Genomic DNA, 16,283 nt, shown 5'->3' with positions numbered 1-16,283 from the left:
CTTGGTGTCTCATTGCAGGTTTCAAGAATGGTTTTAAGATAGCAAATGTTTCAAAACGGCTTTCATGCCAAGTTTCAAATTGGTATTTTGAACAAGGATAACATTTCAAAGTAATGTTTCAAGACAGTGTTGGTGTTTCAAGTCTTATTTCTGATAATGCTTACTCCAGTTAACGTAATTCAGACCCGTCGGGCTGCAGCTGATGCTAATTCTCTACGACGTGAGTGTAGCGGTGTGTGATTTAGCGACGTATGCTAAGTGGTGCGAGCGCCACGGGGCTCGTCTGCGGGCGAGCGTCCGGCCGGGTGCTGCACTCACTAACTGGCCTGATTAGACTGGCTGTTAGATGATGTGGATCAGAAATGTACACTAAGCCAGCCGGAAAGACACATTAAAACAATGGAACAAGATCACGAATCTGTTGTTTGACTAGTTAGTCGAGGAGAGAAAAAAATGATCATAGGTTCATGGTTTCCCCTTTGGCTTTTCTTCTTTGGCTCAGCCTGATCATGGTGGTGTCGGAAATTGGCTGAGATGCAATGTAGCGTTCTTGTTGAACTTTAGTTAGCTCTCGTTGCGCCGAAGGCCATTTTCACTATAGTGCATTTATTACGCCGCTCATCTGCTTCTTTACGTGTATTTCAGTCCGAGTGTAAAGTGCATTTGCATATTTGCATTAAAAAAAAAAAAGCCTTTTCGACAACGGGTGTACACCCAGTCCCCACCATATGTTGTCTACACATCTTTTAGGTTTACAGGTTTTCTTTTAGGTTTTAGGCTACACATCTCCATTACTGCCTCATCTTTCCAATTGGGTTTTTAAGACAAGGCTTCAAAGATTAAGGATTCAAATCAGAGCTGCAAGCCAAAGCTAATGTTCTAAACTCAGGTTTGGGTTTTTAGCATGTGTTTTGTATTTAAAAAAAAAAAAAAAAAAAAATTAAATTAGGTTTTTAAGTCTGGCTGACAATTTATACAAGCAGTTTCAATATAGTGGTTTAAACCTAGTTTAGTATTTCAAATCTGGGTAACTTCTAAACCAAAATTAGGGTTTTCTAGCAAGTTTAAAACTGGTGCGTTAAGCCTTGTTTAGAGTTTTATTTTTTTGTTTCCAAATAAACCGCACAATCTCCAATTAAAGTTTCAGGCCTTGGCAAGCCCATCAAGCCCCCCAACCCCCTGTCTCTTAGCAGAGAATGGTTTGACCCCGCTCTGGCACACTCAAGGCTACACTACGTACGTGTCCTGAAGCGGGAAATTAAAATCTGTCATTGTTATAAACTCCAAACAGGGCGACTCATCATTAATCGGGTGCGCAGAAAAGAAAGAAAAAAAGAAAAAGAGATGAAGCTCATAGACATGAACGAGGAAAATGATGAAGTTTTTAAAAGGAGGACAAGAAGACAGAGAATTACTGTAGGTGTTAAGCCTGAGTTATACTCCCGCATTGCGGTGACGGTGCAGCGACTACGGCGTCATTCGACATTCGATAGTTCTGCGGTGAGGGAACGCGTTGCTCTGTAATTCACCGCCAAACCACTAGAGGGATGTGGCGTTATGTTTGTACGGTTTTGGGGCATGCTTGTTGATTTCCGCTAGTCGGAGAAAAAATAAACAATGCAAAATGGAACTATTGAAAGTAAATATTCTGCTCATCAACACTGAATAAATATTGAACATACAAATGTTGAGGAGTAGGCAACGCAGAAGACTGTTTTGAGGTGATCTGGCCGACTTTTGATGCCACACAGAGAGTTTTAGACTCGGGTGGAGAGAGCTAGCTGTGGCGGCTAGCTTCAAACTGGCGTCAAACACTGCGTTCAAGGTCCGCAAAGCCCTCCAGCTCGATTTGTTTGCCGTGTCCTACAACCAGCCAGTGGGAAGCCATAGCAGATTTCTGGCGTCTATGGAACTTCCCAAACTGCGTTGAGAGCCTTGATTTTAAGGTTATCATAAATAGCACCGAGGCACTCTCAATCAGTGATGATGTATCGTGTGTCAACTGTGTTATTTAAAATTAAAGTTCAAAACAACTCTTTTGACACCAAATCTGTGCTTTATTCTTCATATACTTGAAATGTGACACGTAAATAAGTCACAGACTCACAGCAAACATATGTACACAATAAATGATGAAGTGCACCAACCAAAAATACGACATAAAGTGATAAAAAGTCGGCAGTTTTTGGCCGACTGGGTCACCGCTTCGTGTGGCCACTCGATTCCGAACACACGTCTCGGTGGTTCTTCCATTTTTTTTTTTTCAATCGCCGACCCTGCCATTTGGCAATCACAATAATGTCTTGACGAGACTTGCTCTTCGATGATACTCCCGTCGGCTTGGTTCATTTTTGCGTGTAGAAAATAATGTTTGATTCTATTCTACAATGGCGGTGATTTGGCGCTAAACCGGAAACAACAGTCTGAGCGGACCAATCACAGTCCGTTTTCGCCACGTCATACACGTCTACGGGACGCGAAGGTTAGAAAATTCGAGAGGTGCGCGTCAGGCTACGGCGTAGGGTCGTAACTCGGTTCTTCCTTGACGGCGTAGGTCTGACGCGGAAGTATAACTCGGCCTTCAGAGTTGGCTGTGGACGGTGATGTCGGTCAGTGAACAACAGCCGCTAACACTGAACTGTGACCAAAGTCTGATTCGAGTCTGTCACCGGCTGCTTATAGCCTATTGAGCTGCGGTATGACAAGACATGCTGCTCACGTTGAGCCGAGGAGAGAGAAGGTGATGGAAGATCAGGGATATATGTTTGTCTCTGGGGAGCAGGTGCGCGAGGCTGAACAGACTCGGGTCCGGCGGCCGGATTTATCTTGGGTTTACAACCGACTGTGTATTATAGAAAACGCTAATACGAATCCATCACCGAAACAGCACAACCGAGCAGCAGTGGAACAGCAGAGAAGCCTGTCAGGGAGAGACAGGGAGCTATCAGGCAGCCCAGAGTCAGAGTTGAGGAGGGGGCGCAGTTTGTCACCTGAAAAAAATATATACTGCAACATTTGAGGAGGACCTGGGACCACTAGACCTGCTGAACGCCATTTATGGCATGGGTCTACAAAGTACCTATGTTGATCTCTGCACACTGCTAGGCATTTTCTTGTCTTTGCCAGTGACTGTAGCTGGAGGAGATCGAGCCTTCACTAAAATGAAAATAATAAAAATCTACTTATGTTCCACCATATCACAGGGCAGGCTCAACAACCTAGCCATACTCTCCATTGATCGTGAGCTTCCTCAAATACTGGATCTCACTGATGTTATAAATGACTTTGCTGTCAAAAATTCTAGGCGCATCACTGTTTGAGGGCTTCATAACGCCAGGGATGTGGAAGGGGCAGGCACAGGATGTTTAGTTACTGTATACTGTTTTGTTGCTTGGCAGGCAGGCGTAGCACTCTCAGTTGTATTGTATTGTAGCCTACACGGGACAATAGATATTGTTTGTTTATATTGTGTCACGTCACATTACGGTCTGTTAAATGGAACTGTCCATCTCAAATTAAATAATTTGAAAATTTACACTGTCATTGCTTGCAAAGCGTTAAAAGTACTGCGTATGTTGTTGTGACAAGTGGGTGGCAGGGGTGGGGTGGGGGTGGGGGGCTATAATGGTCTCTTGTCCCCGGGCCCTTGCACGTCTGTTGACAGCCCTGGGCCTTGGTTAGGGATTCCATACAATGATAGAGGATTTAAAGACTGGGTTAGATTTTCAAACTGGCATTTAAGCTATTGTTAAAGTGATCCTCAAACTTAAATACATGTAGGCTCTAATAAACCACAATTGTTCTCTTGTACTAAACTATGTTGTTAGAAACACATAAGATGTTAAATCAATGGCAATATTTTATAGTATTTAGTACATATTTTGACCGTTAGTTGACGCCATGGTTTGCGGGCATGCAGTGAGGACGTCAATTGCATCTTTCCAAATGTGTAGCGTGTTCAACAATTGCTTATTGCTGCCTAAACCCGCGAAGTAAAATGCCACGATGTGCTGCTTTTGGATGCAATTTCCAGTCAAATGGAAACAAGGGGAGTGAAGTGAGTGGTCAAAGTGGAATTATTATTTTTAGTGGATAAACGTGCATAAGTGGAAGGTTCTCCCCCTTTTTGGTCCCTGTGTGCACGTATCCTACCCACCACGCGTTGCAACTGGCACCCGAACATGTATCCTGGATCCTCAGTCAAGCAATCTCCCACCGCGTCTGCAATATTGGTTTCGGATCTGTCCATTGTTTTGATTCGTCAGTCCCACCGCGGCTTTTCGGATCAGTCTATTTTGTGGAATCGACGGCCTGATCGCGGCTGGAACATTTCCATGGGATCGGTCTAATTCCTGGATCTTCGAGTGAGTAAAAAACGCGGATTTTGATTGCTATTGCGATCTTATTTGTTGACTATTCTTCGTGGGAGTTTTCCCCAAATCATACTAAATAATTAAAGCACTATGGCACGCTACAGTGACGAAAGTGACTGACGTGGACCTTACAACAATGTTGGAGTTCGTCAGGGAACACGGGTTTGCGTACTGCTGAGCTCCCCAGTGAAGAGCGGTCAAGGTGGAAATATTATTTTTTGTGAATAAATGTGCATAAGTGGAAGCTTTTCCCCTTTTTGGCACTTTTATGCACGTATCCTAGCTACAACGCGTTACAATGTACAAGACATGGATTACACAAGGTGTGCTCTTTGGCCTGTACTGTAAGCACACGACAGCTCTGGATGCTAACAATCTACATAATTATATTGGGATGTTTAAAAACACAATATGCTTACCTTGAATATCTGCGAATAAAACCGGAGTTCCCAACACTCTCGCTCCCAACCCGAGTTCCCAATAGCACTCTGTCGCTCTGTTGCCATTGAGACAGCGAGTGCATCACCAGTTTTGACCAACTTTTGTCTGATCAGGTATTTGCTGCACGCATTTTTCCCTGAAGCTCGTCTTGTGAACGACCGACAGTGCTGTCCTGCTCTTCACTTTTCAGATCTGGTTCAAATAGGAAGGGTAGAACTGACGACATGTTGGGAAAGCTAACTATTGACACGCTGGAATTTCGGCATCGGGGCCAGTGACGTCACGCACTGCGACGTAACAAGAATGGCGACCTATCACTTAAAATAATTTTACAAACTTTATTAAAACAAAAACATTAAGAGGGGTTTTAATATCAAATTATGATAACTCATACTAACATTTATCTTATAAGAATTACTTGTGTTAAAAATAGAGGATCCCTTTAAACTTTAAATCCTCGACTATAATTTGAAAAAGGGTTTTAAGAGAAGATTTGGTTCTTAAATTGAGCTTTCAAACCTGAGTTAATTACTTTTTTTTTTTTTTTTTCAATACTGAATTTTTTTTTCGTTGTAAGAATTTAAGACAGTGCCATCAAGTTTCAAACCTGGATTACCAAACTGAAGTTTCCACAGTTGGGTTTAAAGTTTAAAGTTTGCATTGTGAAAAAATTGGCTGGTAATCTTTCAAGGGTGTTATGTTCTTAATCATACTGTGCCGATACGTTCAATGCAATGTTCTTCCTAGTTAATACAGCTTGTTGATTTAGGAGCTGTGTAACATGCTTCAGAGCTAACATGTCATTATCTTGGCAAAGGTGTCATTTACTTTTCGTCACTTGTCAAGAGGTGGCACTCTGTTTATCCTTCCGACCTTACAACTGTAATATCAGCTTGAGTCACAGCCATTTGGGAAGTGTGGGGTGTAATTTCCCTAGATTACCTCAGCAAATGAACAGCTAGAAGGTCAGCAATACTGTAACTGAGCTTATATACTAAGATATACTAGAACTTTATGAATTCATCTACTGTTTCTGACTGTGTACCGTATTGCATCTGCAAAGCCCTTGGAGACAACCTTGTTGTGATATAGGGCTATACAAAAAAGAATGAATTGAATTGAATATACGTATACAGTGGGGCAAATAAGTATTTAGTCAACCACTAATTGTGCAAGTTCTCCCACTTAAAAATATTAGAGAGGCTTGCAATCGTCAACATGGGTAAACCTCAACCATGATAGACAGAATGTGGAGAAACCCCCCCCAGAAAATCAAATTGTTTGATTTTTAAAGAATTTATTTGCAAATCATGGTGGAAAATAAGTATTTGGCCAATACCAAAAGTTCATCTCAATACTTTGTTATGTACACTTTGTTGGCAATAACGGAGGCCAAACGTTTTCTGTAACTCTTCACAAGCTTTTCACACACTGTTGCTGGTATTTTGGCCTATTCCTCCATGCAGATCTCTTCTAGAGCAGTGATGTTTTAGGGCTGTCCTTGGGCAACACAGACTTTCAACTCCCTCCTCAGATTTTGTATGGGGTTGAGATCTGGAGACTGGCTAGGCCACTCCAGGACCCTGAAATGGTTCTTACGAAGCTACTCCTTCGTTGCTCTGGCTGTGTGTTTGGGATCATTGTCATGCTGAAAGACCCAGCCACGTCTCATCTTCAATGTCCTTGCTGATGGAAGGAGATTTTCACTCAAAATCTCTCGATACATGGCCCCATTCATTCTTTCCTTTACACAGATCATTCGTCCTGGTCCCTTTGCAGAAAAACAACCCCAAAGCATGATGTTTCCACCCCCATACTTCACAGTGGGTATGGTGTTCTTCGGATGAAATTCAGTATTCTTTCTCTTCCAAACACGAGAACCTGTGTTTCTACCAAAAAGTTCTATTTTGGTTTCATCTGACCATAACACATTCTCCCAGTCCTCTTCTGGATCATCCAAATGCTCTCTAGCGAACCGCAGACGGGCCTGGACGTGTACTTTCTTCAGCAGGGGGACATGTCTGGCAGTGCAGGATTTGAGTCCCTGGCGGCGTATTGTGTTACTGATAAGTAGCCTTTGTTACTGTGGTCCCAGCTCTCTGTAGGTCATTCACTAGGTCCCCCCGTGTGGTTCTGGGATTTTTGCTCACCGTTCTTGTTATCATTTTGACACCACGGGGTGAGATCTTGCATGGAGCCCCAGATGGAGGGAGATTATCAGTGGTCTTGTATGTCTTCCATTTTCTAATAATTGCTCCCACAGTTGATTTCTTTACACCAAGCGTTTTACCTATTGCAGATTCAGTCTTCCCAGCCTGGTGCAGGTCTACAATTTTGTCTCTGGTGTCCTTCGGCAGCTCTTTGGTCTTGGCCATAGTGGAGTTTGGAGTGTGACTGACTGAGGTTGTGGACTGGTGTCTTTTATACCGATAATGAGTTAAAACAGGTGCCATTAATACAGGTAACGATTGGAGCCTCGTTATACCTTGTTAGACCTCGTTAGAAGAAGTTAGACCTCTTTGCCAGCCAGAAATCTTTTCTTGTTTGTTGGTGACCAAATGCTTATTTTCAACTCTAATTTGAAAATAAATTCTTTAAGAATCAAATAATGTGATTTTATGTTTTTTTTTCCACATTCTGTCTCATGGTTGAGGTTTACCCATGTTGACAATTACAGGCCTCTCTAATCTTGTCAAGTAGAAGAACTTGCACAATTGGTGGTTGACTAAATACGTATTTGCCTCATTGTATAGATACATTTTCCTCCTTATTTTGACCTGAAACACAAAGAAATAACATTTAACAAATATTTTTTTGCATAACTAGGACGTAAAATCAGAAATTTTGAATATAGCCTGTAATTGTAGTGAAACCAAACTTTTACCTTTTTAGTGGCACTTTTTCCATTTAGTTTGGACCCAAGCAACACAAATAAAATGATTACAAGCCAGGATTTTTTTTTCTTTAACATGTTGAAATAAGTTAGTCCATACAGTGTATCACAAAAGTGAGTACACCCCTCGCATTTCTGCAGATATTTAAGTATATCTTTTAATGTGACAACACAGACAAAATAGCACTTTGACACAATGAAAACTAGTCTGTGTGCAGCTCATATAATAGAGTTAATTTATTTTCCCCTCAAAACAACTCCAAATATAGCCATTAATATCTAAACCCTGGCAACAAAAATGAGTACACCACTTAGAAATTACGTACATCCCTAAATGTCCAAATTGAGTACTGCTTGTCATTTTCCCTCCAAAATGTCATGTGACTCGTTACAGGAATACTGTCAGCATTGCTGTGGAGATTGATGAGGTGGGGGTCAGCCTGTTAGTGCTCAGACCATACCCCGCACTCTACATCAAATTGGTATGCAGGGCTGTCACCCCAGGAGGAAGCCTCTTCTGAAGATGGTACACAAGAAAGCCTGCCCGTCTCATCAGACCATAGGACATGGCTCCAGTAATCCATGTGCTTTGTTGAAATGTCTTCAGCAAACTGTTTGCGGGCTTTCTTGTGTACCGTCTTCAGAAGAGGCTTCCTTCTGGGGTGACAGCCATGCGCACCAATTTGATGTAGAGTACGGCGTATGGTCTGAGCACTAACAGGCTGACCCCCCACCTTTTCAATCTCTGCAGCAATGCTGACAGCACTCCTGTAACGAGTCACATGACATTTTGGAGGGAAAATGACAAGCAGTACTCAATTTGGACATTTAGGGATGTACGTATTTACTAAGGGGTGTACTCACTTTTGTTGCCAGGGGTTTAGATATTAATGGCTTTATTATGAGTTATTTTGAGGGGAAAATAAATGAACGCTATTATATTTGCTGCACACAGACTAATTTTCATTGTGTCAAAGTGTCATTTTGTCAGTATAGTCCCATGAAATTATATACTTAAATATCTACAGAAATGCGAGGGGTGTACTCACTTTTGTGATACACTGTAGATATGCTTGTCTGAAGAGGTGAGTTTTAAGGCATGATTTGAAAAAGGCTACAGAGTCCGAGTGTTGAATGTCCACTGCTAGTGAGTTCTAGAGGCGAAGGGTCGAACGGCTAACCTTGTCTGTGTCAACTGACAACATATTTTATTCATTTTGCAATTCATTTGATAAAAAAAAGTTTGACCTTTCATGCAGAGCATGAATTTTTGAATGGTTTTGTAGGCTGTGTATTGTCCCCCCCAAAATTCATTGTGAAACTCATGCGTGTAGTTTCAAGATTGGGTTAATTTTTCACGGTATGTTTATTTAAAAAAAAAAAAAATCATAAAAAAATCATAGTCGGGGTGAGTCAGGCCAAGTCAGGGATAGATTTTCAAAGTCAGCCAGGTTGAAAGGCAGCTTTTGAAATATTTTCAGTCTGGGTTTAGAGTTTCAAATGACAGTTTCAAGTCAGTGGTATAAAGATCATTAATTTACACGAGTTATCAGTGATGTTTCCATGCATGTACCGAGGATCTCAAGACAGGGTTAAGATTTCGAGTTGTTGTTGTTTTTAAACTAGGGTTAGTGATTCAAATTCTGGTTTGAGGTTTAAGGTTTAGGCTATTAGGTTACTTTACTAAACCTGGCTTAGGCTTCCAAGGTATGCGCTAATGTTGTGGCTCTTTTGTGTTCAGGGTCCGATGCGTGCAGCGCTGTGGCTTCTGCTGCTTCTTTGCCAATTGGCATCGCCGGCTGCTTCCCAGAAGCCTCCAGGGCTCAGTGTGGGCGTGGTGATGGGCCAGACCCGACTGGTCCCGGACCAGGAGCTCCGTCCCCCCCGGAGGCCAGACGATGCCCTGGATGTATTGGTGGTGCCCTTAAGGATCAACCAGACCGACCCAAAGTCTGTCATCACACAGGTGAGAACAAGGGTACACCTAGCTTTTTGGCACTGCAAAAGTGGACTTCAAATACAAGAAACCCAACGAGGAATACAGCGATGCCTTGAGATAAAAGTGACTCAATCCACAAGTCTTTGAAGTTATGATCTGCCAAAAGAAAGGCACATTTGACAAGGATTATGTAAAACATGTAGCTAGCCTGAAACCAAATAAAGTATTCAAATACTAGTACTTGGCATATTTGAAATTGAGAGTAAAAAGTAGTCAATTCATTTTAGTGCCTTTTTAAAAATGCTTGATGCCAGTGACCACCATATTTTTCTTTGATCTGAACAGCAGTCGTACCTCGTGGTAGTGTTTTTTCAAACACTTTATTCAGTGAGCAAACATTTTATTTTTGAGTAATTATACCACTATAATGGCATCCCATATGAGTAAGGTGAGCCACAGCTAGCGTTGTAAATTGTCAAACATACAAATACAGTATGAGAACACTCTTAAGGAACTTTTCTTTTGGCCAAAATCCACACTATATTTCACAAAATCTGTTTGTTTATTTATATTCCTATTTGTTTTCTATTATGTTTTTAAAAGACAATTTAATATCATTTATCTTCAGTTACAAACACTTTTTAAATATACCGCTTTTTAAGAATGTTTTTCATTGTTGGTGCCCTTGCCTAACATTGCACACTAGATTGATTGTTACCTACATCTGTTATGAATATATTCCACTTATCAATATGGGAAAGATCTAATCAAGACCTGTTAAATGGGAGGAACCTTCAAAAAATCTACAGCTGCTGATTGGACGATGGCTCTTCTCGTCACACTTGCGAAAACATAGTTTCCCGTCCAAAAAATCTTATGACGTCTTTTGCGCCTCTGTTAATGACAAAATTAAGTGTATTTCAGACAAAACTCTACAAAAACCGTTTTGCATTCCACCATAGTATTCAAGCAGATAGTTGCTTTTTGGACACGTCTGCAGGTCCGGCCTCTTTCCACTGATTGGCTTGCCTTTAGTAGCAACAGTATGACTTATTGGTTTGCAGAAGAGCAAAAACATAATCTGTTTTTGGACTGTAGGAACCTGAGTACTTAGTTCATATGACTATAGGTTCGTACATGGATACTGCGCCTGATACAAACTGCTGTGATGTTGTAGTCTGCACCAGTGACACATTATTTAATTGCAACACCCACCTCTGGCAAAACAAAATCGCAAAAAGTAAGCTGAACAGAAAACAATGAAATGGAGACCGTCGAGGACACAGCCCTTCTTGCATGTTTGAGGGGTATAGTTTCAATCGGCGAGCAAATCCAGCGTCTAACGACGGGACTGGAAGAGCACGCAGGTTTAGTACAGGATTTTTTTTTTTTTTTTTACATGGCAGTTCCTCGAGACGCGCAACTATGGACGGGGCATAGCTGCTGATTTCAGTGGAGTTCCTACAGCCCCACAGATAGTCCATACCTCAGAGTAGGAACTAAAATGGTTCTCAGAACTCGAGTTTCTGGCCCCTAGTTCCCACAGAGCGGACACGCAAAATGACGTCATCGTCCCCCATAAGGTTCTAGGAACTGCAGGGAGTTCCTACAGTGTGTAAGTGGCTATCGTTTCTTATCAAGAAAAGCTTTTCGTGACGTTCTTTCCTCTTCTTTTTTTTTTTTATCGAGGAAATTACATGTATTTTCAGAAATTGAACTACCTACAAGAACTGCTTTGTACTCCGACATTGCATTCATTCAGATAGTTGCTTCCATCTGCTCTTCCATCTCTTTTTACTGATTGGCTTAAAAACATCAGATGACCGGGGAAGAGGTTGGACAGATGAGGTTTGCAAGATGGTACTGCATGATAAATCAATGAATTAGGACGTGCTGTTTTGCTTTCAAGGCCAATCCCCTCCATTTAGCTCCTTTATGACGGTTTTTAAGTTTTTAATTCTTCCAGATTTCATTTAGAGTTGCATTTTTGTACATATCTGGCATTTGGGATCTCCAGGAAGACATTCAATTTTATGAAAAATCATCCGATATAATGCATTTCAAATTCATTTCAATCCAATCATGGATTTCACACATGATGATATGATATGATACCTCGACATACAAAAGACATCCGACGTAAAATTTGACTCGCCATTTGTTTCTACATCCGACGACATGCTCGAAATACGACGATTTATGACAGCGCTGCAGTTTCTTTGTTTTCCCGCAAGACGGGCGCCCAGCAGACTTTCTTGTGAGAGAAATCAACATGGGTTCCAAGAATGTTAGTGCAGGTGGTGAAGAAAGGAAAAAGGTCAGGCTTACCATTGAAATGAAGATGGAAATGATAGAAAAATTTGAGCGTGGTGTGCGCGTCCATGAACTGGCTCGACAATACGGCCGTAGAATGTCTACGATCCTCCTCCGACCTCCTTTCACCAGTCTTCATAAGTTAAGGTGACAATTATTATTGTGGTAACATCGCCAGCTTCGTCAGGTTTTTAATCATTTATTTTAAGACTTGTGCAATAAAACATACCTACTGTCCACCACAGCTGAACAAAGTGAAAGTAAAAAGTCCTTCCTTACTCTGTCAAGTCAGCCACGTGGTGTGTTCAGGTACACCACGCAAAATACATTCGCCACATTAGTATCCGATTCGTTACATTATAACAGATAATATTTTCATTATTACTGTTATTATATTATTAATATTTGTATTCATAATTTATTTGTTTTTCTCTGTGTAATTGCTATTTATTAAGGATTTAGTGTTGGTTTTCAGGCTGTGGAATGAATAAATGGAATGTGTAATGTATTCTTATGGGAATCTCCTGCTCGACAAACGACCATTTCGACTTACAAACAAGGTCCTGGAACGAATTAACTTTGTATGTAGAGGTACCACTGTAATTATAAGTCAATGCACCACTGTACTTCTTCTTGATCAAATTTTGCAGTGTAAATCTTTGACATTTGTTGGTGGTTCTTTTTGGAGGTATGTGAGTTGCTGTCACGGTCTCGCCTCCACGGCATCGTGTTTGCTGACGGCACCGACCAGGAGGCCATCGCTCAGATCCTGGACTTCTTGTCTGTCCAGACCCAACTTCCTGTGCTAGGAGTGCACGGAGGCTCATCAATGATCATGGCCGACAAGGTGAGTGAGCGACATGGCTGCTTGGCCGAGGGGTCCGATGACCGATAACGATGGTTAGGATGATAAAACTTTGTTGAAGGGCAGCTGTTTTATGGATTGCTGCGCTGAGAAAGGTTAGCACTTTAACACTGGAGAGAAGAATGTGTCAGTATTTGATTGCTGCATAATCTGCTCAATTGATTTTCCATCCCTTTCTTGAAAAACAGGAAACTGTTTCAAATTGACAGTGAAGCAGATGCACAAACATGACCAATCAGTTGCTGGTTTGGTCCAACATGTCAGAAAATAGGCAAAACTGATTTTATACATTGTTTTCAAATGTTAAAAGATGTTGCAAAATTTATCAGTTAGATTAAAACATTCAGATATTTAGCTGCTTCCATGGAGGGCAACATAAATCAGAATATTTACCGTTGAGAGACTGAAATGTTGTTCTTAATGAATGAATTATCAAAAAGTTGTCAATATGTGAGCTGTCATTTATTCGATAACTCTATTATCGAGTTTTTGAACAAGGCTTAAAGTTTCGAATAGGGACAGATTTAAGGTTTGAATTTGGTTTTCACACCTGGTTTAGGGTTTGAAACAAAGGCTAACATTTCAATTTAAGGTTTGTTTGAATTTGGTTAGTGTTTGAAATATGGACTAAGGTTTTCTTAAGGTTATAAAGAAGAAGTTCAATCAAAGGTTAAAGAAATAAATTAGCATTTACATCTAAAATTATGGTTTCAAGATTTGAGGACAAACCCATTTTAAAACAACCTTGAAAATGGCCAGTTTGAAGCTAAAATTTCTAATAAAAGCAAAATGTCAGGCTTTGTTTTTCATGCCTGGCATATGATGGTAGGAGTATCGATCAAATGTGGGTATGCTTATAAGGACCACTGCCTTCGGAAGTGGTATTTTCTAGATTCTTCAAATTGATGCATAGCAAAATGGCTTCTGTGGCATGGATTAAAAAAAAAACAAACTTTTCATCAGTGCATTACTGACAGACATAACCGAATTCAATGTTGCTAAATGAAACATGCTTCACTATCTAACTTTTTCTTAGCATGCTGACCCATTTTTTGTGGGTCTACTAATACCCGACTGACTATCAAATTTCCTTTTGCTCTGTGCAACTTTGGGGGACATTTTTTTTTTATTAACAAAAAGTCACCTTCTATTTAGATAAACTCTAACAAAAGGCCAAAACCGGTAGAAAAAAAACCTTATGTTTTCAAATACACCAACATGAACTTTGCCTTTTATATTACAGCCCTCGTCAGATCAGCGAGCAGACGGTGAGGGTGTGTAGAACTATAGGTTGCCCATCTGAAAATCAGCGGTTTTTAAACGCCCTGTCGGGTAAATAATGATGGGGAAAATGAATAAATTGTGCAAAGTGCAAATGCTGTTGTGCCATTTAACAAGCTATTGAACACCTCCAATATCTTTGTACAAACCTGTAACTAAACAGCAGTGATTGGCCGCCCACCAGATAGGCAGTAAATCATTGCAGGAGTATTGCTGGCTCAATGGGCTTCAACTGGATGTCGATGTCGGGCCTGCAAGAGATAATGTTACTTGTCACTGCGCTCGAAGCCTAATTAGTGCCGCGCTGTTTACCTTTGACAAAATAATGGCATCCTTTTTCTTGAAAACAAACGTCTGGTACTGTAGTTGTTTTGATGTATTGATTATACAATGACTACAAATGCTCTTTTGCTTGCAGTTGAGTGGGGTAAACGTCACATTCGTGATTGACTGTGATCAGGGTGAGTGATAACACCAAGGATAGAAGACAATGAGAATGTTGGGATCAATTTTGAAAATATAACCGGATGTCTAGCACTGATTTAAAAAAAAAAAAAAAAAAAGACACTGGACTTTAATGCCTCATAGCCTAATGTATTTTTTCCCAGAGAAATACATTTTCAATACAAATTTATAAAAAAAAAAAAAAAATCGATAAAATGTGATGAATACAATACTTCCTGGATCTAATTTGACTGGTTTAATCCAAAATATGTCAAAAATTGCCCTTTTTAGGCCAAAACTAGAGGTAATATAGTATATAAAGTCCTCCTAAAAACTACGGTATGTTTTATTATTTAGGGGTATGATTTCCCCCCCCCTACTCATAACATAGCAATGAATTAACTAAATGTGCTTTCATTTTGATTTTGTGTACAGATGTGATTTTTTTCAAGGAAAATGGATTTTTCCAAAATTTTAGTCACCATATATAAACAATCACTGTATATAATTTTGAATATTTGGCATTCAAATATTCACCTATTGTAGATAAAATGACATAGGACATTGACAAATATTTTCAAGTGAAAATTTTCAGTTTTATAATACTCATTCATTATTCTCACAAGGGTCGTGGGGGTGCTGGAGCCTATCCTAGCTAATTATGGGCAGTAGGCAGGCAGGGTGCACCCTTAATTGTTTACCAGTGAATTGCAGGGAACAGTTTTATAAATTTTTACTTGGTAAACAGCAAATGTTATTACTAATCTAATCAAGTGAATAATTTACATTACATTTTCAAACATATGTTTACATACCATATTAATAGTTTTATTGAAGTGCTTTAGGGGAAGTATGCACCTGTTTCATTTTCAAATATGGTTTAAAATAAATGCAGTTTGTATATCTTAACCATACACCTGAGCCTCTTTTGTACGAATTTGCATGCCTTTGATGTTGCCTTTGTATTTCAAAGAAAACATTGTTAACAATGTGCTGGTTGCGTCCCTTTTTTTCAGGACACCATAACCTTCATGTCCAAACTGTTGTTTTCTTCATTGACTAATTATAATCAACATTTTGGACCTAAAAAGACCCCCAAAAAAACCAAATCTTATGTCAAAATTTGTAATATTGATGTCCCAATGACAACCAAACATGCTCGACAAACGGTTTTGAAGCTTGATAATATTTATTTAACTTAGGATAAAGATTCAACATGAAAAAACATAAGACTGAATAGTTTTATATTTGACAATTCAACACAAACAGCAAGTATGGTCATAATCGTTTTTGGCCTTTACACTTACTGTACTATGGTGATAGTAACAAAAAATCAAATATAAAACATTGAAAACAAGTATTTAAAAAAATATTGACAATAAACTATGGTAGTTCAGTTTAATTTTTTCAGGCATGCCGCTCAGTTCCCCCTTGAACAAGACAAAGGGCTACATCATTCACTACGTTACACAGCCCACTCTTCCGCCGTTTGCGCTGTGAGCCTGTCACTCTTTCCAACTCGCCAGCTTTTCGAAGAAAACAATGACAAATCAGGTCTATCCTCTTCCTCGAGTTGATGAAATATTACATTAGCTTGCGCTGAATGTAGTTTCCGATTCATTCCGCAAGTTTCAAAGTCGCTAGCTCAATAGAACCGGCTGTCGCTTGCTTCCTCGCCTCCCTCTACTTAGGTGGCGCCTCACTCGGCAGTTTATTAAAAATGTTCACATTACG

The 16,283-nt window shown here is 40.1% G+C and overlaps 1 protein-coding gene across 1 annotated transcript in view; it reads left to right on the top strand.

The window, feature by feature from the left end:
- The window catches only part of grin2ab (glutamate receptor, ionotropic, N-methyl D-aspartate 2A, b), a 332,876-nt gene that overhangs the window by 55,956 nt on the left and 260,637 nt on the right, over positions 1 to 16,283 (top strand). The window contains exons 3-4 of the mRNA XM_057843566.1: positions 9,449 to 9,673; positions 12,648 to 12,806. Of these exons, the coding sequence (XP_057699549.1) occupies positions 9,449 to 9,673; positions 12,648 to 12,806 (384 nt within the window). The remainder of the gene's footprint in view (positions 1 to 9,448; positions 9,674 to 12,647; positions 12,807 to 16,283) is intronic.

This window comes from Corythoichthys intestinalis, chromosome 8, assembly GCF_030265065.1.
Source record: "Corythoichthys intestinalis isolate RoL2023-P3 chromosome 8, ASM3026506v1, whole genome shotgun sequence".
In the NCBI taxonomy this organism is placed as follows: Eukaryota; Metazoa; Chordata; class Actinopteri; order Syngnathiformes; family Syngnathidae; genus Corythoichthys; species Corythoichthys intestinalis.
Note: the sequence above shows the minus strand (reverse complement) of the source record. Positions and strands in the feature narration are given on the sequence as shown.